General features: G+C 41.2%; 1 protein-coding gene across 1 annotated transcript; it reads right to left on the minus strand.

Annotated features, from left to right (window-relative positions):
- Positions 1-290: 290 nt before the first annotated feature.
- On the minus strand, positions 291-19950 carry LOC120550650 (ras-related protein Rab-37-like). Its single transcript, XM_039787284.1, has 10 exons — positions 19677-19950; positions 8809-8919; positions 6410-6451; positions 6191-6257; positions 6022-6074; positions 4755-4820; positions 3167-3223; positions 3005-3081; positions 731-853; positions 291-495 (listed from the first exon to the last, which is right to left on the minus strand). Exons 1-9 carry the CDS (start codon positions 19845-19847, stop codon positions 748-750), a joined length of 750 nt encoding a protein of 249 aa, XP_039643218.1. The 5' UTR covers positions 19848-19950; the 3' UTR covers positions 291-495; positions 731-747.
- Between the last annotated feature and the right edge of the window lie 1305 nt (positions 19951-21255).

Below are 21255 nucleotides of genomic sequence, written 5' to 3' on the forward strand. Positions count from 1 at the left end.
ACTATAAATAAAATTGAATTGAATTGAATTGAATTTAAAGTTAGATGTAAGATGATTGTCTTTAGATGTGAGATGGTGTCAGACTGTAGTCTGTTCAAAGTCTGTTCAAAGTCTTTTGGTGTAAGGTAGGCATTAGAAGAACAGTAATCACAAGAATGATTACATCATTACATCATGAGAAGTTACAGTAGCCTAAGATAGTACAGTATAAATATGAAATGTATGAATGAATTTCAAAAAAACAAATGTTTTTACATCTATGTAAAAAAAAAATATATAAATGGCAAAAATATATTTTTGTGTTTTTATTGTTCAGACAAGTTTACAAGCAATGTGATTTTAAAATATGGCTTAATCTGCATTAAATAAATTACGACTTGGTCGGTCGGTTGGATGAACCGGTCAGACCGGTTGGTCGGTCGCTCGGTCAGTTGATTGGTCGCTCGGGCGGGCGGTCGGTTGCTTGGTTGCTCGGTTGGTATTGGCATTTAAGAGCTTTGGAGAAAGCAAATAGCATAAGGTTATTTAATCAAATTAAAATACTTTTAATACTATTTACTTGCATTTCTATTACAAATGTTCAGGTCCACGGTCAAAAGAACTGTGGGTTTTGTGAGTCTATAGCTCGGTTTATCCTTCTGGCTTTTAGTCCAGAGTGAATGGCAGCGTCATGGGAGTATGGGATTTTGGGAGCAGCAGTGAGTTTATAGGGATTCCTCCCACACAGTACCAGAGTGGATAGGAGATTCAGAAGTAGCTGCAGCAGCCGGATTTCTCCTTCTGTGCTTCAATGTATTCATGAATGTGGAACTTGGGTTGATTGGGATGTTGGACGGCCCGGTGCTTCAGTTCCCTGAAGAACAGAAACAGATGTCACACACTTTAAATGAACCCACAAAAAATTAACTTTTTCATCCATTGGCCAAATGGCTAGTGAATGTTCACACTTTACCAACCACTCAATAGATTACCATTGTTTTTTTTGGCTGGTGAGTGAAGCAAATCTACCAGCCACTTGCATATTTTACAAGCATTTGGCTGGTGGATGGAACTTTGAACCCTGACAACAGTGGTGCTGTCACTATTATTGGGCAGTCAATGTAAATTGTGAGGTGTGGTGTCAACTGGTGTCATCCTATTTAATGTACTCTTATGTAAATTAAATAATTTTAAAAAGTAATTGTATTACTCATATGAAAAATATATTATTAATAAATTGTACCTTTTTTTGTATAATATTCTTCATATTAACCATCTCTCTCTCTCTCTCTCTCTCTCTCTCTATATATATATATATATATATATATATATATAATTATACTTTATATTTATGGTTTTTATACTTATACTTTTAAATATTTGATTCTTATTAATTAATTAATTATTGAAAAATGAAGGCCTCTGGGTTAATTAATAGAATACCCCCTTAAAAGAACAAAACAGCATTATGGCATCCCTGAAATAAAAATGTAAAGCCTTTTTAAGAAATAAAATATTGGATGGCTTTTATGATATGTGGTCAATTGTAAGAGTTGATTTATTGTTTGCCCTTTACAATCCCAGTTTGACATGATGACACACTATTAATGGGTAAATCAATTGAATGTTGAGGTAAAATATTAAGGGAGTCTTTTTGGATCAATAAATAGCTTAAGAAATACTTTTATTTTATCATTCTTTGATTTAATGAAATGGCTTGTAAAATTAGCTTTATAATTATTGATGTTTCTTGGACGCAGCAGAATGAGTTTTTACATTTATCAACAATGGCAATATTTCATCATCAGTAAAAATATATTACAGCTAATGTCAGTTAAGTGTCTACTATGATGTATTTAGTAGAGATGTTCCGATACCATTTCTTCCTTCCCGATACCCATTTGGATACCTGAACTTGCGTATTGGCTGATACCGAGTACTGATACCTACATATATTTTACTATTTAACAGCTGTGTACTACTATCCCTGTATGGATGTGACAGGATTGCTATCATTGTTGTTCGGCCTGGCTCAGGTTAAACTTTTTGTGAAACAAGAAGAAACACAAACACTGAACGCCATAGAACTTTCTTTTATTATCCAGTTTGACTGTCAATCATAACGGAAAAAGAACATAAATAAGCTACTTTAAAGTAGATTTTCTTCTGCTACATTACATGGTATCAGATCGGTGCATAAACGCCAGTACTCACCGATACCGTTACCGGTATTTTAGGCAGTATCGGAGGCTTTTCTGATACTGGTGTCGGTATCAGAACATCTCTTGTATTTAGTAGATTGATATGTGTTATTACATTGTAACCCCTTCAGAGGTATTTGTGTTATGATTCTGTATGAAACACCGGTTGAAAGGATTGATTGGGGCCAGCTGGGTAGCCTATGAGACCGTCCTGATCTCGCGAGCTCCAGTTTTCCACTCGCAGATCAGTCTGACATCTTGAGATAGAGAAAATTTGGAGCCGTTCGCCAAACGACCGGGCCAATCAGCATTGGTTTTGAGGCGGGTTTAGGTGGTGATAGACAGATGGTTTATCCAATCAGCTAACCAGTATTTTCAGACAGCGGTAGCCCTAATTCTGTTAGCTGCTCGCTAATGCTTTTTTCGCTTGGATCCTTCTTTTGGAATATGGACAGGGAACCTGAAAGGGTGCCTTTTATTCGTAAATTCTCGTTACACAAATGGCAAATATCCTTTACCGACATGTTGCTTGCTTGCTGAGCTAACGAGCTATGCTTTGCCTGCAGCAGCAGGGGCTTGTGGTTGTATTTTCATACGCTTCGTTGATCTGATTGGTTGATTTGGCCCGTCTATCACCAACATAGGTGATAGACAGATGGTTTATCCAATCAGCTAACCAGTATTTTTACCCCTTCCCAAAAGTTTTCCAACGGAAAGTTCCCAGATGGATATGCCGAGCAAATGCGAAGCAATCCAGCTGGCGGAGTCAGGTTACCAGCTGGGTGCACAGTGTTAAAAAGCCATCACGTGAGAGTGTTTCTTACTTGGACACAGCAGTGAAGGCCAGCTCTACGTTGACTCCTGTCTTGGCACTTGTCTCCATGAAGGGAACTGAATGCTCCTGGAGACAAGGAGAGGAACAAACAGCAGTGAACAGCAGAGTCAGCAGCATCAGTTCTGCTTGCACAGCGGAGGGAAAAACTCACTCTGGCCAGCCGCTCTCCTTCCTCTCTCCGGATGGCTCTGTCGCTGCTCATGTCAGCCTGGCACACAGAGACACAGCAGTATGGTTAGAGTAGGACATCAATAAAACAAATGCATAAAGTCATATAGTAATAGAGTTCACTTGGCCCCAGGGTTCTAAATGAACTTTTTGGTATACCAGCCAAATGGCTAGTGAATGCAGGGGCGTAGCACAAAATTCTGGGCCCTGTAGAAAGGCATTCTCTATGGCAGTGTTTCTCAAATGGGGGTACGTGTACCCCAAGGGGTACTTTGGAGTACTGCAGGGGTATGTGAGATTTAAAAAAAAAATTTGATTTATGAAACATCTGTCATGCATTATTCTTAAAGTAATTATACTATAATAATGAATAAATGTAGTGGATTTTAAACATTTTAAATGTTGCATGGAAGTGTTTTTCAGTTACAAGGTTGTTTAGTAAATCAGATACTGCTAACGCAGCACTGTATTGTTCCTCTTTTAATAGGCTTCTTTTTCTTTTTCTATTTATTCTAGCATCTTTTCGGGCCCTCCTTATATGAGGGTCCTGGGTACTCATAGTGCGTTCCATTAAATGTTGGTGGAGCATGTGTAGATTGGACTGATAGTCTAGCTAGCTGTCTGGATTTACCCTGCAGAGATCTGAGGAGCAGTTAACCATAGTCCTCACAAATCCACCGGAGTTTAAGACGCCAACACAAAGAAAGAGGAAGGGGACGGACATCCAGCGAATTTCCGGCGGCACCTGAACATTCCCGGGAAGTGGAACGTTGCCGATATAGACTAGATCTCTATCAACTTTAGAAAATTAGAAATAGAGAATTATCTGTGTCTTTAGCTAGCTGTACAAACATGGATTGTACCTTCTATCATAAGAAGCCAAAGTTTACAGTCAGTTTTCAGTAAAAATCACATCCCTTTCTATTTTCTCAAGACTTTTTCCTTTAGGCTGGTTACACACTGGCTGCGTGGCGTGAGCGTGGATTTTTCTATCTCTTTACACACCAGAAACGCATCTGACGCGGTGCTGCTGCTGCTAGCCTTGTCTGTACACATGTATGTTTCCCATTGATAAAATGAAATACCATGTTAAACATAAATATATACTGATTTGATTACAGCAAAGACAACGTCGGCAGTATTGTCGGCAAAATAGGCTACAGAATATTTCGTTCTGTATTGACAGGTGCAATAGTAGAATTTTTTTTTTTATTTACATTTATATCTACATTTATATCAAAACCTAGAGACTTTCAAATATCAACATGTCATTTTTTAATATGTATTCATGTCTAAACGACATATAAACATCTTTTCCTATTCTATTTTGCCTGGAAACGCTTCCAACACGCTTGCGTGTCGTGTGAAAAATAGGCGTCGGTCCTATTTCTAGCAGGCACGCGTTTTTGCCGCCTGAGACGTGCGTGTCAAGCAGGCAGTGTGTAAGCTCTAACCTGTTAACATGGGAACCGAAATATAAACTGACACGCCACTCAGCTGACACGCTCGCGCGACGCATCCAGTGTGTAACTGGTCTTACTTGCTGAGCTTCTCGGACAATTCCCTCTCACCTTGTTGCCCAGCAACATGATGACTACATCGCTCTGTGCATACTCATGGATCTCTGTCAACCATGCCTGAAACAAGACAGAGAAAGTGTGTTTGCATTAGGCTGAGACCTGGAAAACGTCTTTTAAAATGGCTATATGTAACTTTCAGTTTGTGTTGATTCTAGCAGCCGCTTTGGACAAAAGCGGTAGTGTTGTTACCACACCTGCTGTTGTAAAGGTCTAGGAGTTAGCGTTATGGGGAGGTCATATAGTCGCGATGAATGTTTTGCTCAGACAGAAAATCATTAATTTACAATAAGAGAATAAGTTACAGATAAAATATGTTACATACATAAAATAAATGAATACAACCCAGGGACGCTTTACACAGGTACAGGGGGACAAGGGAAAAGAAAATAGTAGGCCAACACAAACACGGACTAAAAGGAATAAAATGTCCGTGCTAAATGGAAGAGGGGACGTAATTTAATGTCTGCTACTGACTACAACCACATGGCGCAAAACTTATTACCTACCTGAGGGCCAATTCAGGGACGTTTTTGAAATCATTTACAATATCAGACAATTGTCTCCATCTGTTCGAAAGCCCGACCAAGATTGACTCGTATTTCGCCCGTTGTCTATCACTTTCCCTTTTAGCTTTTAGTTTTTAGTTTTCTTCGTTTCATTTCCTTCTTTCCTGTGATGGCCCTGCCCCAGTATCAGCCATAACTATACATCGGATAGCTTCTAAAATAACATTCAAATACAATTAGGCCTAAATAAAGAAATCTCCTGTTACCCTTTACCCGTTGCTGGATACACTAACACAGGCTTTTCAGGTGTGGAAACCTGTCACCCGTCAGAATGTGTGACTGTAGCGCCGTCTACCTGCGTACATCATTTTGTGACTTGTGAAAAATCAGACCCGGTCAAAAGCATTAATAAAAACTATGTAAAAATAGCATAGAGGTCATTTATGATCATCAGATGGAACATTACACCGTTTCAGAAACGTTGTAAACAAAAAAGTTACATATAGTCACTTTAAGTAGCCAAAATTAGGACTGCAGTAAATGAATTAAATAAAAGCGTTAAATGTGAACAATTCTTTACTATCTCTGTTGCACTCATCTCTGTTGCAAGCACGCACGCACGCATGCACACACGCACGCAAGCATGCATAGATCCATAGAGTTTATTAGTTGTTGATACAGGCTGTTTTCCTCTTCCTGTCCTGTGAGTCATTCCCATATCTTTCCAGGCGGTAGACATATCCCAGACTTACCCTTATGTTGTCAAAGGAGGTTTTGCTGGTGATGTCGTACAGGAGGAGCAAAGCTTTAGGGAAAAGAAGAATAAAGATATGGTTATATTTCCGCACATCTCTACGACAGTGTTTGTGGGTAAAGGTAGAGCTGAGAGTCAGCTGTAGATGATGGTGTATGTTTCCTCACCGTGTGCATCTCTGTAATATGCATGTGTCACACTTCTGAACCTCTCCTGTCCTGCTGTGTCCCAAATCTGAAACAGAAAAGGAAACAAAGAGCTTGGCCTGGTTCCACTTTCAGTTACAACACCGATGCCCGAGAGGAAACCAGCCTGTGCTCTTAAAATAGGTACAGCGTATTGTGTAAGCACATCAAGTTTTCACTAGAAATGATTTACTTACTGACCTGTAGTTTGACTTTTACATCGTCAACAGTCACCACTTTGTTCTGGGAGAAGCAGAAAGAGATTTTAATTGATGTATGAATCGGCACTGGCCACACAGATTAGAGACAATTTGTTCAAATTACAAAAAAATACCCAACAACTTTCAGATAGATTGTCCTTGATTTGCCTATAGCTTCTGAGATGTCTGCCTCCACGACACTGAAAAAATACATGAGCAGGATCCGACAGCAGCCCGTCTTTGAAAAATCAGTGTCCTCACTCAACTGTTCTTTTTGGAACCACTGTTACTGTGCAATGAGTCTGCAACATTTAAATTTCAAAATTCTGGCAAAATCAATTAATTACTATATAATCACCCCTAATCAGTGGATTGTCTTGCAGGAGTGTGACAGCGTTGAGGCATGTGGAGGATGTGACACTGACATCTCGCAAGGTGGGAACTACTTACTTAAAGCTTTAGTGCGTAACTTTTTGATATTAATGAACATCCGTTACATTCAAGCCGTTGCCAAATGAGTTGCTACAAAGCTAATTAAGACTATCAGCTCCACACAACTCTCTCTGGATTTCTCAGTAGGACTATGTTCAGAAGATTGTGTCGTACGGCGACTTTCCCACGCAGAAACTCGAGTGAAGATAATGACCTCTTCTGAAGAGTCCATCATGTTTTTTTTTTAATCCTCCTTGGCTACTAGCAAGTGTGTGGAGGAGGGGTGTGCGATCACGGAAGGCTTGTTTCATGTGGACGCGCCGACAGTTTTGTTGTCATTACTTAGAATTCCTCATGTGGGAGACAGAAACTACGCACTATAGCTTTAAGGGCTTTAGACGCCAAGTCTGTAATTTTCCTTTGCGTTTTTTAAATCTGTGATCGGATACAAATTGCTATGCACAGAAACCTTGCACTCTGAGTCTAATGCATTTTATTATTCTATTCTATATTTGTTGCATGAATTCGCAATATGAGACCGAATGAATTCAGGGTCAGGGTATAAAAAGTTGTATCCGTTTTTCGTTTTAATCCAAAACAAAAAATGGGCTCATGAAAAAAGTGAAAATACGATTAAAAACAGGCTTATATTTCCATTTTTCCCATGTCCATGAAAAATAAAAATGGCTGTTGGAACTGGAAAATGGCTTTTTTTTCGTTTGTTATTTTTATTCATGTTTCCGTTTTTAACAACTAGAATACAGGCTCATTTTTCTAACGTGCATAAACATTGAAAATCCGATGGAACAAAGGTCTCGTTTGGTACATCCTTTGTTTTGCAGTCAGTTACCATCACCGATTCCATGCTGTTCTGCAACAACCTGCTACTTTTTATCTTTTAGCCATCTCCGTACTCTTCACAGTTTGTGCTAAAGTGCTTTGTGCTGGGACACATCAGCTTATCAGATGCCATTTTTGGATAATTACATTTTGCACATATGGAGGCCCTGAGTGGTCAAACAACTCTCTAAAGGCGCTCCAAAAATTTTAACGACGGACGAAAGTTTCGGATTCGGTGTGTAAACGTGTTTGACACAATGTGAGGTTTGTATTTATTTTTAAACGTGGAACAATTTTGGATGGAAAAGACGGATTTGTTTTTGACTGTAGAACAAACTGGAACTTTGCCACCACCATTTGCATCTTAAATAAAACAAAGCAAGCTAACTTTATTTCTTAATCGTCACATCCACACACAGTACAATGTAGTGAAATTCTATTACTACGTTTTAACCCATCCCAAGTATTAGGAGCCGTGGACAGCTATGTCCCCACCAGACTTGTATTGGACGCCGTGTTACAGAGTCCACGGGCTATGGGTACGTCCAATTTTTTCCCTACAAAGCAGTTGATTTCCATTGGCTGTTGACAGTGACGGTCAGCCTGTCCTACATTTTGTTTGAGGGACTTTCACGTAATTGAGGTGGAGTGCTTCTGTTTCCCAACGGAATAAAAAAATGTGCGTGCTTTGGTAACAGGGAAACCGTGTCTGGAAGACCTGTTGCTGTTGATTGTTTTTACAATTTTGCCATTTTGTGACTAACACAATTCCATTTAATTTCATTTGGTAGGAGTGGAAGCAGAAATCTCACAGATATCTCAAACACTGGGCCAATTAAACCAACACTATCTGCATGGCTAGGTATCACTAGAGGTAAGTGTGACAATGTGCTTTTGGGTGTTTTTCTGACAGCTGATTTGACTTAATTTCAACAAGAGAATGTCCTGTATTTAAAGAAATACATACACAAATTGTGCATGCATTGCACACACACACACACACACACACACACACACACACACACACACACCCGCCGCGCACACACACACACACACACACACACACACACACACACACACACACACACACACACACACACACACACACACACACACACACACACACACCGTGAATCCAATGCCCACTGTAGCGGAGAAGGAGCCGGGGATGAACTTTCCCTGATCGAACTGCACCAACAGCGACGTCTTTCCCACTCCACTGTCCCCGACCAGGATTGTCTGCAGAAAAACAGTCAATAACGATTATATTGGTATCAGAATGAGCACTGAACATTTCTTTCTGGCTGAACCCCCACAATCATTTTATGATTTTGGGTTGTGAGTCAGCATCTGCGTCACGGTGGACAGTTCTGCTTCCAAGCAGCACAAACAATATATTTTACAAGAGCTTGGCAGCGTAGCGCTTTTTACAGTGTGACTCACAAGCCTGGGAGAGATAACCTTTAAGACAATGAAATGAATGAAAGGCAGCATTCAGAGACATTCAACAGGGCCAGCAGTCAATACTTCATCTTCTATAGGCCTGTCTTTCATTTGTAGCCCACTTAAAAAAGTCATGCTGAGGTACTTATCCCCCCCACCCCCTCCCCAACCCACACACATAGGGTTCTCCATCTGTGACGGATACCGTACAGGAGACACAGCCAAACTTTTCTCTGTCTTCCTAAGAAATGGTTTGGAAGTGTTGATGCTAAAAATGCAGTGTGAGTGTCTGATATGTTGTGATGGGTCATCTTTGTCCAGAAGTGGTCAAACCACTCAATTTTGACGTCGAGGAGTGAGTCCGCCACAAATGTGTGAACCATGTTGCCAGAGAAGAACATCAACATTAGCCCCCATTAGCCCTTAGCACTACCTTAATGTCCTACCTTAATCTATAAAGGCACACAATGCCCCTGTAAAATAATAACAAAGAAATAAGAATGTGAAGTGTAGCCATGAGTTAACCCTAAACATCCATAGAAAGTCAGAAGTGGTCGTGGTTTGGATGGATGTCCACATCCTTTTCTGCACATACTGGAATGGAAATGTATGTACAGTTCAGAAGTGAAGTCAGGGTAATGTTATCCTCTTATAAACCAGGCTGTGGTTGAACTGAAACTCAGTTTTGTCTTAAGGCTTTATGAATGATAAAGGCTGAAAGGATTAGAGTTGAGAAGCTGGAGCAGCTTTTCTCAACAGTTAGATGTTTTTAGCCTCCCTTTGATCTCAGCATTTTAAAGGATTTTAGAAACTCCCAGAAGTGTGTCATATGTCAGCTGTGGATTAAATATGGACACTGCATCACCAATCATGCGTCCTCTGAATTTTCATATCAACTTCATTCAGGCATCGGTAATAACTTAAAGGGATACTTCACCGATTTAGCATTCAGCTTTGTATCAGTAGAAACCCGATAGTATTTCTGAATGACCGCGCGTCTCCCTGCTTCTCCTCCTGACGGCGAGATTTCTGCATTTGGGGCCTGGAAAAATCTTCCGATGACGTAAAATGACGATTTTTGCGCCATTGGAAGATTTTTGGGCCAGAGGAAAAGGACTACAGCCAGTAGTAGGATCTACTTCGCGTATGCTTACATCATCATTTCCACAGGGGTTGGACTGCCGAGTCTGGCCGAGGTATTCGGAATGAAAACGACTGTCAGCCATCTTGAATCTTCGCTAAACAGGCTTTTCGGTTTTCAGCAGGAAACATTTACAACAATTATCTGCATTCAAACTACCGGACGTGTTGTACCACCGGGATACATCGGTACAGATCGGAGAATATGGAGGAAACGTTATTACAGACGCAATACTCGGCACACTACGCTGAGCTTCGCTCGACGGAGACCAGCGGTGTCGCTCAATGCCGCTAATGGCTAGGGGACATCCTCATCGGCTAGGTGGAAAGCTAACGCTAGCTGTCCACCTGTCCCAGCCATCCTGCTTGCAAGTGTCTGCTCATTAAACAACAAGCTGGACTACATCCTCCTTCAACGAAAATCCCAACGTGAGTTCAGTGACTGCTGTGTTTTGTTGTTGTGGAAACATGCCTGAACAACAGTGTACCGGAACCGGGACTATCCAGCTACCAGGCTGCTCTCGCGCCCGTGGAGGTGGACTGGTGTAGAAATAAAATCCAACTAGCTACTGCTAACTGCTGTGGGCTGTGTTAACACCGAGTGGGCACAGAAATGTGGTGATTTGTATCCATTTAACTGCTAACTGCTGGTGGAGTTTGTGACTGTTAAATGCCGACCATTCTACATTACACACTAATCCACGGCTGTGTTTATGCTCGGTGTTTACACGCCCACGCGCTAATGCTAGTATGGGCGTAGCTGAACTTTTACGGGCTATAAAGTGTGTGTACCTAAATGTAGCCTGTTCGGATGTCGTTTTTATATAATGTCGTTTTTATAAATGTTAAATGTAGTAACCCACTTGAGTCACGATGAAACGTTGTTTCGTGTATATGGTTGAAATGACAATAAAACACGCTTGAGTTGAGTTGAATGCCTCTGTCGGTCTGTCCGGGTCTGTCAAGCGGTAGGCGTGGCTTGGGAGTGGACTCAAAGCAACGAAGCAGGTGCATTCTGGGATTTGGTGTTTTTCATCCATATAAGACCAAAACACATTTTCTGGCTTTTCTCGGCCTAGAAGGCACCAATTTAAATTTTTTTTTTCACATTTTTACTACATAAGTGACCCAATTTAAAGATATATTCAGCTTTCCAGCGGTGAAATATTCCTTTAAGTTAGTTATTCTCTTTGTTGAGAGTAAAGTCACTGCAGCAATTGAAAAAAAGTGTTATGTTTCGAGATCCTAGCACTATGGCTTGTTAGGGTAGTCTGTGTGAAAAATATGGGGACTCAGGGGGGTTTGATTTGATTTGATTTGATTTATTTAACTGTAAAAGAATGCCTTACACATGATAAAAAGACATCAAATACAATGTGCAAGACTTATTTCCATTGTGGTCCTCACAATTGTGGTTGACCACCTCACAATCAAATTGTTGGCATTCTCAAAATGGAAGCTAAATACTTATCAACTAAGCTAAGAGTTGATATCTATTTATCAACTCTTAGCCTAAGTCTATGTGCACATTGAAATGTTGAAAGGTAAAGAGCAAGCACAGGCAATGTGATTGAAAGGGAACCGGTAGTTAATGCATATCTTGCTGGTGATAAAACTGTTAACAAGGACTTTACCCGCTAACTATTCTCGCTTTGCCAGACCTTCCTCCACAGAGCTGCGGAGGAAGGTCTGACAAGTCAACACAGCATTCCTGGGATGGGAGAAAAAACTTGCTCTGGTTTATTGATTATTGGCATTTCTTTAAACCAATCACAATCGTCTTGGGCGGCGCTAAGCGCCAGACGGAGCCACGGTGCCTCTGCAAAATAGCCTCGGGAAGGAACTTGTTTTGGTGGAACATGTGTACGTTCAAAAGTAGTTTTAGTCGTGCAACAGAAAACTCAGATTGGACAGATAGTCTAGCTAGCTGTCTGGATTTACCCTGCAGAGATCTGAGGAGCAGTTAACCATAGTCCTCACAAATCCACCAGAGGTTAGAACGCCAACACAAAGGAAGAGGAAGATGACGGACATTTCCAGCGGCACCTGAACAATCCCGGAAATGAATTGTCGTTGATATAAACTACTGCTAGCCTAAACTTGAATAGCCTTCTGGACTGGCACACGGTGGGGATATAGGCTACTACACAGAGCAGGGATCATTGTGAACGGGGGCTCTTCATTTTAACATAACCTGTAACCGCACAAAATTATGCTTATTAGTTAGTTACTAAAATGGTCCTTGGTGTTGGAAATAACGCTTAGTTACTGTCAGTTACTATAGCCCGACATGCTAACCTTTGCAGCCTAGGTTGGAACAGAACCAGACTCTTTCAATGCCAAGTATCACTCTTACTACAGCCTCACGTGTGCGTCAATCAAATCAAATCTTAGGTTTAGCAAACCATCAATTGCCACAGGGTATTTTACACACTAGATCCATAAAAACTCATTCCTAATTTCACATCTCTTAACAATGGAGAAAAAAAATGATCAGAAAGGTAAACACAGAGGTGCTAACATGTACAGTAGAGCATAATACAAACCAGCAGCAATATTCTTATTTCATCTGATGCTCCAGTGACTTAACTAATGGAATCTGTTTCCTGTTTCACTGAAAGCGTGTAACATGATGCCAGAAACGCCACCATGCTTGTAGAATTCCACATGCATATGTGATGATGATAAGTGTGTTTGTGTTGGGAAGGGGGTATGACTCTGTTTCCGTGGTAACAGAGGTTAGCTGGGAATTGGGCCTGTCTCATAAACCCCCACTGGAGACTGGAGGCAATTGGGTGATACACCGCAGATGTTTGGGAATAAGACATGGATAATGGATATAATGGATAATGGATATATATCTATATATGCACAGTATATATTTATATTTATACTGTGCATACATGTGTGGCATTGACAGAAAGAGACTGATAGTTTATTCATCTCCAGGGCTCATTAGCAGATTGTTAATGGCCAATTTCCTTTATTTCTGTTAGAACCTAAGTGTTCTTGCCAAGAAGTAGGGCTGAACGATGAATCATTTTCAAATTGAAATCTCGATTTAAAAGAATGCGATTAGCTAATCGTGAAGACCGCAATTAATTGAATGTGAATATTTAGTTGAATGTTTGGTGTAACATTTGGTTTTACATTTTTTGTTCCTCTTTATATTATTATATTTACTGTTAAATGCTGGAATAATGTTACATATCACAGATTTTTAACAGACATGCTCTATTTTCAGTGGATGTTTCATTTATTTTGTATTACTTTATTCAACATGACGGTAGAAGGTGTAATATGTAGATGCTGCTGTTGAACTGAGTCATATCAGACATTTCACTTTACAGTAAATTACTGATATTTTTTATTGGAATAGTTTTTTTTATTATAATAACTTAGCTTTTGTGATAAATGCTCTGTGTTTGACAGCTCAATGTGCCATGCTTATTAAAAGAAAAACACTTATTGCTGCCTGTTCATATCTAAGTTCTCATCCCTGTATAAGAATATACAGTAGATTTTCCAGGAGAGTATTAAGTCTGTGGCACAGCCAGAATGTAATTTAGCATGACAGTTCTCATATTGCCACTGATTTAGACTGTTCCGTATGCTGCACAGCTGGGGATTGAACCCAACAGTAGCAGATTACTGTAGCTTCCAATATTAAAAGTCTGTTGGATGCAAATTTACATTAGTGGCAATGTATGTCTGCCTCTATGTATGTGTGTGTGTGTGTGTGTGTGTGTGTGTGTGTGTGTGTGTGTGTGTGTGTGTGTGTGTGTGTTGAAAGACACACACATATACAGCGCTTCCAGAGTGGGTGATATGGGTACGTTTATCAGAATTTTGGATGGTCGTCATGGAAACCTTAATTGGTCATGTGACAAGGGCTGGGAAGATTGGGAGAAAAGTCAGCAAAGTGACAGTACAGATGGAAATCACAATTGTCCGATTAACAGCACTTTAAACCAATGGGGGAGATCATATTTCAGGGGGGGTGGTGCCACCCCTCCCGCCTCTCCCCACGCTTCACGCGCGCGGCAAACCAAAAAGAACCAAAGAGCACTCAAAGAAGCCCCCATGCGTGATCCCTCAGGGGTAACACAGGTGAGATGGAGTGAAAGAAAAGCCCCCTCCCCCTCCAGAGCAAAGACACAAAAAGTGCATCAGAGCGACAGAATGAGAGAAAGTGTTCCCCTGAAAGAATGGTTTCTGATTGCTAGAACAGTTTGTATTGCTGTAATCTGGCCCTGCTCCCCTCGTCACAATGCAAGCCTTCCACTTGCACTCACACAGACACACACTACTTCCAAGGCAATTAAAGGCAGCTGGTCAACGTGCATTATGGTTACATTAGGGCAACATTAGGGTTCAGTTCTCAGTAAACTCACACTAATAACAGCAGCGTCCTCAATGAGGAAATCATTCTTTAGAAGAACTACTTTAAACGCAATGACATTATAGCAGATTGTGTCCGCGTGAACATTAGATCACAAGACCAGTCATCATATTTTCTTGTAATTGTCAGAACACCTTCAGACAATTGTGGATGGAATGTCTTAAATATAATGTAAGCAACTAAATATCATGTTCACGTTTGGAAAGAAATAAAAGCAAAAACTTGTTGGTGCACTTCTTTCGCACACCGACCGATATTACAAAAGAAAGTAGGACATTGCAAGATAAAGACCAAATGATTGACAAAGAAAACAAGCTTTGAGTAACGCAGCTCCTTCACACCGAACTGGAAGCTGTTCCTCCAATACAGCTTCATGATATAATGTGACATTTCTCTCTTCTCTTTGTTCCATCCACAGTGAAGAGAGATGCCAGCACGCCTGAGCTGGAGGAGACTCAGAGGCTCACTGGAGTCTAAACTCGCTGACTCCTTGATCTAAGTAGGCCAGTGGTACTCATTGCGTGGCTCGCGAGCCTCCTGCGGCTCGCCAAGCTTTAAAGGTCCCGTATCATGCTCATTTTCATGTTCATACATGTATTTTGGGTTTCTACTAGAACATATTTACATGCTCTAATGTTAAAAAACTGATTATTTTTCTCATCCTGTCTGAGTCTAAATATACCTTTATTCTCCCTCTGTCTGAAACGCTCAGTTTTAGCGCCTGTCTCTTTAAGCCCCACTCCAGAAAAAGCCCAGTCTGCTCTGATTGGACAGCGTTTCCGGGTCTTTCGCAACTGTGAGTCTCTGCACCGTCATTGCAGCAGGGGAGTGACGGAACAGTAGCTGCACTTTCTACCTATAGTGTACTGTAGTTGTGACATTACAATCTTACAGAAGTCCTGACGGCTCGTTTAAAGGCCTTCTGGCTGTGTGCATTTCTCTGTGGATTGAGTGTGTTGATACTTTCACAGTATTTATATAGCATCTCAACCTGCTATTTAATACAAAAGACATGGACATCTTACTTTTCACAATATGGGACCTTTAATTTGTGGCTCGCATGGCAGTAAATAATACAGTGATATGATCATGCAGTCAATGCAGATATTTCATAAAAACATTAAAGGGTAAGGTTTTTTTCAACCTGGACCTTATTTTCCTATGTTTTTGTGTCTGAGTGACTGATGGGAACAACATTGGTCCAGTATTAAAGGAGAATTCCGGTCAATTTCAACACCGAAAAGAGATACAAAAAGATGTATTAATTTAATGATTAAATAAAGTAGTGTCTCCAAACTTACATCAATTATAACTTGTCTCCTGCTAGTTGTACTACAGCACTCACTTTTAAAAAATAAGCATATGCCTATTTTTGAAAATTATTTTGTATGTCTTTTCGGTGTTGTAATTTGTAGACAGTCCCTAAACACTTGTCTTGCCGTCTCAACACAGGAACTAAACAGAGCTGAATTAGCAGAAATTTTATGCATTTCTTTCACATCTACTGCAGTCAGATTCACTGTGTTCACTCGGAAGGAATCACTTCACATGGGTAGGCACGTGTAATGACATTTCGAACATGTTAAGAGGCTAAAGGAACGTTTGAAACTTGCCCTGTTTCAGCCTCCTGGGTGCTAGCGCTAGCAGAAGGATAACACAGTGTAGGCAACACCGATTGTTTTCGTTTTTCTCGCTACTGACAGCACTCCAAATTTACAAACAACAGAGCTACATGTTAAAATCGATCGGAATTCTCCTTTAAGCAAGAACGTTGCAGTCAGCAGTGGCGAAACCAGCTACAATCTAAGTTAATAGGGCAATTGTCCAACTTGTATTTACCTTCACAAAAGTGCTTGTTTTGCCGCTGACAGGCTCAGATTAATATTCTAAATTTCTCACCGGAAATTCTTTTTAAAGGTAAATTGCAGCCTGGCAGAGCGTAACCGCCCCCTATTGCCAAAATACACCGGCTTGTTTGCTTACTATCTAACTACAGTATAGTTGTACTTATTAAAAAAAACACACATATAAATTGGCGACTGTTGAGGGCGAGTAGTGTCCAGCGTTCCACACTCAACTTTTTGACCGTTTTCAGTGCAGCATCCGGGTAGTCGTAGTGCTGCATTTGGCCATACTACATCAGCGTGAACGCTAAGACTGAGTATCGTTCAAAAATTATCATTACCGGTACCAATACCATGACTTCGATAGCGGTTCCCAAACAATACTTCTTTCGATACCAATTCTATATTTGTATTTCAAATTACGGCACAAATCTTTGTATTGATGTTCCAGCTCCTAGGTGAGCCCATTATTAGATCTTGGTAGAAGCACACTGCATGCTGATTGGTTCACTGACACTGATGAGATTTACTCCTTAGGTATTGAAATTGGGTATTGAATGACCAGGCATTTTCCGATACTCAATACTTTTGAGGCAATTCGCTCGGTGCCTAAAAAGTGTTGAATCTGTTACTTAGCCCTAGTGAATGCACAATGCACTTAAAATAGCAAGTGTGAGTACAGAAGTGCACAAATTGAGACACAGCAATAGTCATTTTATCCATAGTTAATAGAAAAAAATTGATTAGTGCGGCTTTAAGTAACATTCTGAAAGGCTTTTACTGGTAATATAATATAATAATAGTATTTTATCACTGTATTCTTTTTTTTTTTTTAACCCTTTATTTATTCAGGGAAGGTTCACTGAGAGGCAGCCTCTCTTTTGCAGGAACACCCTGATCACATTCACACAGTTACACATTCATACCTGGAAGCTGAATGGTACAACTACAGTCTGATCTGCTGGCCATTGAGCAGCTCCACTGGTGCGGTTAGGGTTAAGGGCCTTGCTCAAGGGCACCTCAGTGGTGGTAATGAGGGAGGGACAAGCGCTGCTCTTTCACTTTCTCCACCCAGATTTTATCCTGTCGGTCTGGGGATTGAACCGACAACCTCCCGGTCACAAGCTGGCTTCTTCTTGCTACCTAAGTCAAGGATCTGAACACTTCCTCCACCACAGAAGTCCACAATCCCTCGTAATACTGCAGTTGAATATGTAACAAAATAATCTAAGTTTAATGACATGCAGATACGCCATAGATAAATATTGAGCTTGAATATTTCCATACATGACAGAAGGTAAAATTTGGAACACATACATGACAAAAAAAGATTGATCTGATATTCTTGTATAATATATGTCCTCGCAATGTATTTTGATATCGCGCACATCAACAAAACTGCAAAGAAAATGCATCAGAAATGGTCTGTATTCTCCTCGGTGATATCCAATTGTAATGTTTCTGGATTCTGGGGTCTAAATAAAGCTTTTCTGAGCTTCAACTGCATCTCACAGGTTGTTGTCATGTGACCTAAGTAAGTCACATGACAACTGGTGGCCTTATGTGCGGGCAGATGGTCGAAAGATGGTTTGGGATATGAATGGCCTCCACCCAGCCACATAAGTGACTTTCAGCCTCTTTGCACTCATTACCTATTTTTTTAAAAATATATTTTAAAAGCCTCACAAGGCTTTACATGGCCAAGGCATCATTAAGAGGTGATCTGCTGGGTAAGGCCCAAACCGTCCCAATGTCCAGGTTAAGGTCAGGGCTGATGGATCTTTTGCTTTTCGTCTTCCAGTTACTGTAGCATGGGTTTCACCGACACTGTCTCAGCTTTTAAATCCTGTCTTAAAACACATTTGTATAGCCTCACCCTCTTATTTGTTTGCATAATACTGCTGTTGTGTCACCGCCAGATTTCACGTTTATTTTTTACCTTATGAAGGATTTCATTTTGTATGTAATATGTAATATATGTATAATGTATGTTATTTTTATTTTTTTTCATGTGATTGTGTTGTTATGATGTTTCCCTGCACTGGAAATTCCTTCTGCTCCTGGCTTGAAAAGTGCAATAAAAATGTAATTATTATCCATATGACTGAAGATGGTTGCCACTTTGGAGAGCAATGCTGAGACATTCATTAGCCCTTGGTGATCCTACCTGTCATCCTCTAATGTACCAGTCTTCCTCCATCTAGTCTATATCCACGGTGTACCACTTTTACAGGATTGCTTTGGTGCCGACAGAAATTCCACTAGATGTCCCTCATTTTCGGCCAGATGTCCGTTATCTTCCTCTTTCTTTGTGTTGGCGTTCTAAACTCCGGTGGATTTGTGAGGACTATGGTTAACTGCTCTGCAGGGTAAATCCAGACAGCTAGCTAGACTATCTGTCCAATCTGAGTTTTCTGTTGCACGACTAAAACAACTTTTGAACTACAAATGTTCCACCAAAACAAGTTCCTTCCCGAGGCTATTTAGTGGCTCAGTCCAGCGCTTAGCACCGCCCAAGACGATTGTGATTGGTTTAAAGAAATGCCAATAAACCAGAGCACGTTTTTCTCTCATCCCAGAATGCTGTGTGGACTAGCCAGATCTTCCTCCGCAGCGCGGTGGAGGAAGGTCTGGCAAAGCGAGACTATACTCCATCCAACTGCTGATTTAAAAACAGAAGAGACATAATCGCCCAGCGTTTATAAATAACACAATCCAAACATTTTAAAATGTGTCCTGTAGTGATGATAACAGGTTTAGAGGGGGCGGAGGGAATCAATGTCTTGCTCAAGAGCATTTTGGTACAAAGTGATCACTTTGAAGCCTCTGAAGCAGGAGTGAGAGCACCACTGACTCTTCATTACAGAAATAACGATGTGTTTGGGGCAGATTGACACGCAACAAGCCTGGAAACAGACCAACTGACAACAACGGCCAAGTGAAGATCAGCACCACGGAGAGCGCACACCCGGTCCAGCGCGGAGGCGTACCCGGCTGGACGACGGGACTACTTCAGGGTTTAAGGATATTTCATAGATGGCAGTAGGCCTACATAAATGGATACATAATAGAAAAAGAAAACCAAGCACAGCAGTCCTGCAAAGTTTAAACTGTCAGTGTGTGGCGCATTAAACAGCTCTTGCGTTACTGTAACCATGTCGCCATACCTTGTGCACTAATTCCTCGTCATATGTCGGAGCTGGGGGAGTCTTTGCCTGGCTGTCGGCGGTCTCTCTGGATTCGTACCCGCTATCGGGATGGATCTCCGGGTAAGCCGTGGTGTAGTGCGCCGAGATCGGCTCCATCGACTCCATCCGCTCCATCCTGCCGTCCTCCATGCGCGCTCTTACAACACAGAGAGAGCAGCCTGCTGAGGGAAATAACAGCTGACAAACCACGCAGCTCTCTCTCTCTCTTTCTCTCTCTCTCTCTGTCTCTCGCTCTCTCTCCCGCCCCTCCCTCTCTCCAGCAACCTTCTCCTCCCTCGTGCTCCCTTCTAAGCTCCTCCTGTATTGTGAGTGAATCACAGTCTGCGCGCTTCCCCATCTATCACTTCACATTTTAAAGGCAAGTCGTGATCGCGCACCCACACCATGCCAAAGGTGGGGGAGGTTAGGAAGATGGGAGCAAGGGGAGGATGGAGAGAGTGTGAGAGACAATGTGAAGTTTGTAGAATAGGAGGATAAGTGGATGAGAGGACATGAGGAAGGAGGAGGAGGAGGAGGAGGAAGATGCATTTAAGTACTGACATGTGGCTTGCCTTGAGTATTTATCTTGATACTTTCACATTTCAGATGCAAACATTGCTTGTTAATATTATTGCATTTTTTTAAATGTATCTTTGTTTAGCACCTTTTAATCTTTTCAACCTTCCTCATCACACAGCATGTTATCTTTTTGATATTTATATTTATGGGGACTATGGTTAACTGCTCCTCAGATCTCTGCAGGGTAAATCCAGACAGCTAGCTAGACTATCTGTCCAATCTGACTTTTCTCTGACACAACTAAAACAACTTTTGAACTACACATGTTCCACCAAAACAAGTCCCTTCCCGAGGCTATTTTGCAAAGGCACCGTTGCTCCTGAGCTTAGCCCCGCCCAAGAGAATTGTGATTGGTTTAAAGAAATGCCAATAAACCAGAGCACGATTTTCTCCCATCCAGGAATGCTGTGTGGACTAGCCAGACCCTGGTCTGCCAATGCGAGACTAAGTGACTATAGAACAGTTCAAACAGCACACACAGATATAGTGGACAAATGCAATGTAGTCTGTTTACATGTGAAGTGATTCATCTCGACTTTATGTCTTTGTCATTGAAAGTCTATGTAAGTGTGTTGTAAATCACCAAAAATATTAAGAATTCAACATTTTCAAAATGTCTTTCAAAAAAATGTTTTATGACATACAACACCCCCCCCCCTCCCACACACACACACACACAGCCCAGTGGATGCCTGCATTAATAACTTCCACTAGAGTTTGCACACGAGCTTTGCTTTCTTCCCTGAGTGAAAGCAGCCTGAGGTGACTTATTCCTGCTGGAAACTCCCCTAGTAACTCTCCTCCCTTCATGGTGGTAATATGTACTGCCGGTTACCCCTGGCGACCGGTGTCCTGTACCGTGTGCAGGGGTTTGGAGCAGTGTGAGGGTGTTTTCCTCCACCTAAAGTGCAAGCGAGCGGTTGGTTTGGAAGCTGTGAGAGTTTAAAGCTTTGTGTCTAGCAACTCTCCGCCATGTCAC

This window comes from Perca fluviatilis, chromosome 21 (genome assembly GCF_010015445.1).
Source record: "Perca fluviatilis chromosome 21, GENO_Pfluv_1.0, whole genome shotgun sequence".
Classification (NCBI taxonomy): domain Eukaryota; kingdom Metazoa; phylum Chordata; class Actinopteri; order Perciformes; family Percidae; genus Perca; species Perca fluviatilis.

Excerpts from the sequence above, each read along its gene's own strand:
- LOC120550650 (XM_039787284.1), bottom strand. The coding sequence starts at position 19,847 with ATGGAGGACGGCAGGATGGAGCGGATGGAGTCGATGGAGCCGATCTCG. Across the intron at positions 6,258-6,409 it reads ATGTAAAAGTCAAACTACAG|ATTTGGGACACAGCAGGACA; the intron begins GTCAGTAAGTAA and ends TTTCTGTTTCAG. Across the intron at positions 4,821-6,021 it reads CCTCCTTTGACAACATAAGG|GCATGGTTGACAGAGATCCA; the intron begins GTAAGTCTGGGA and ends GTCTTGTTTCAG.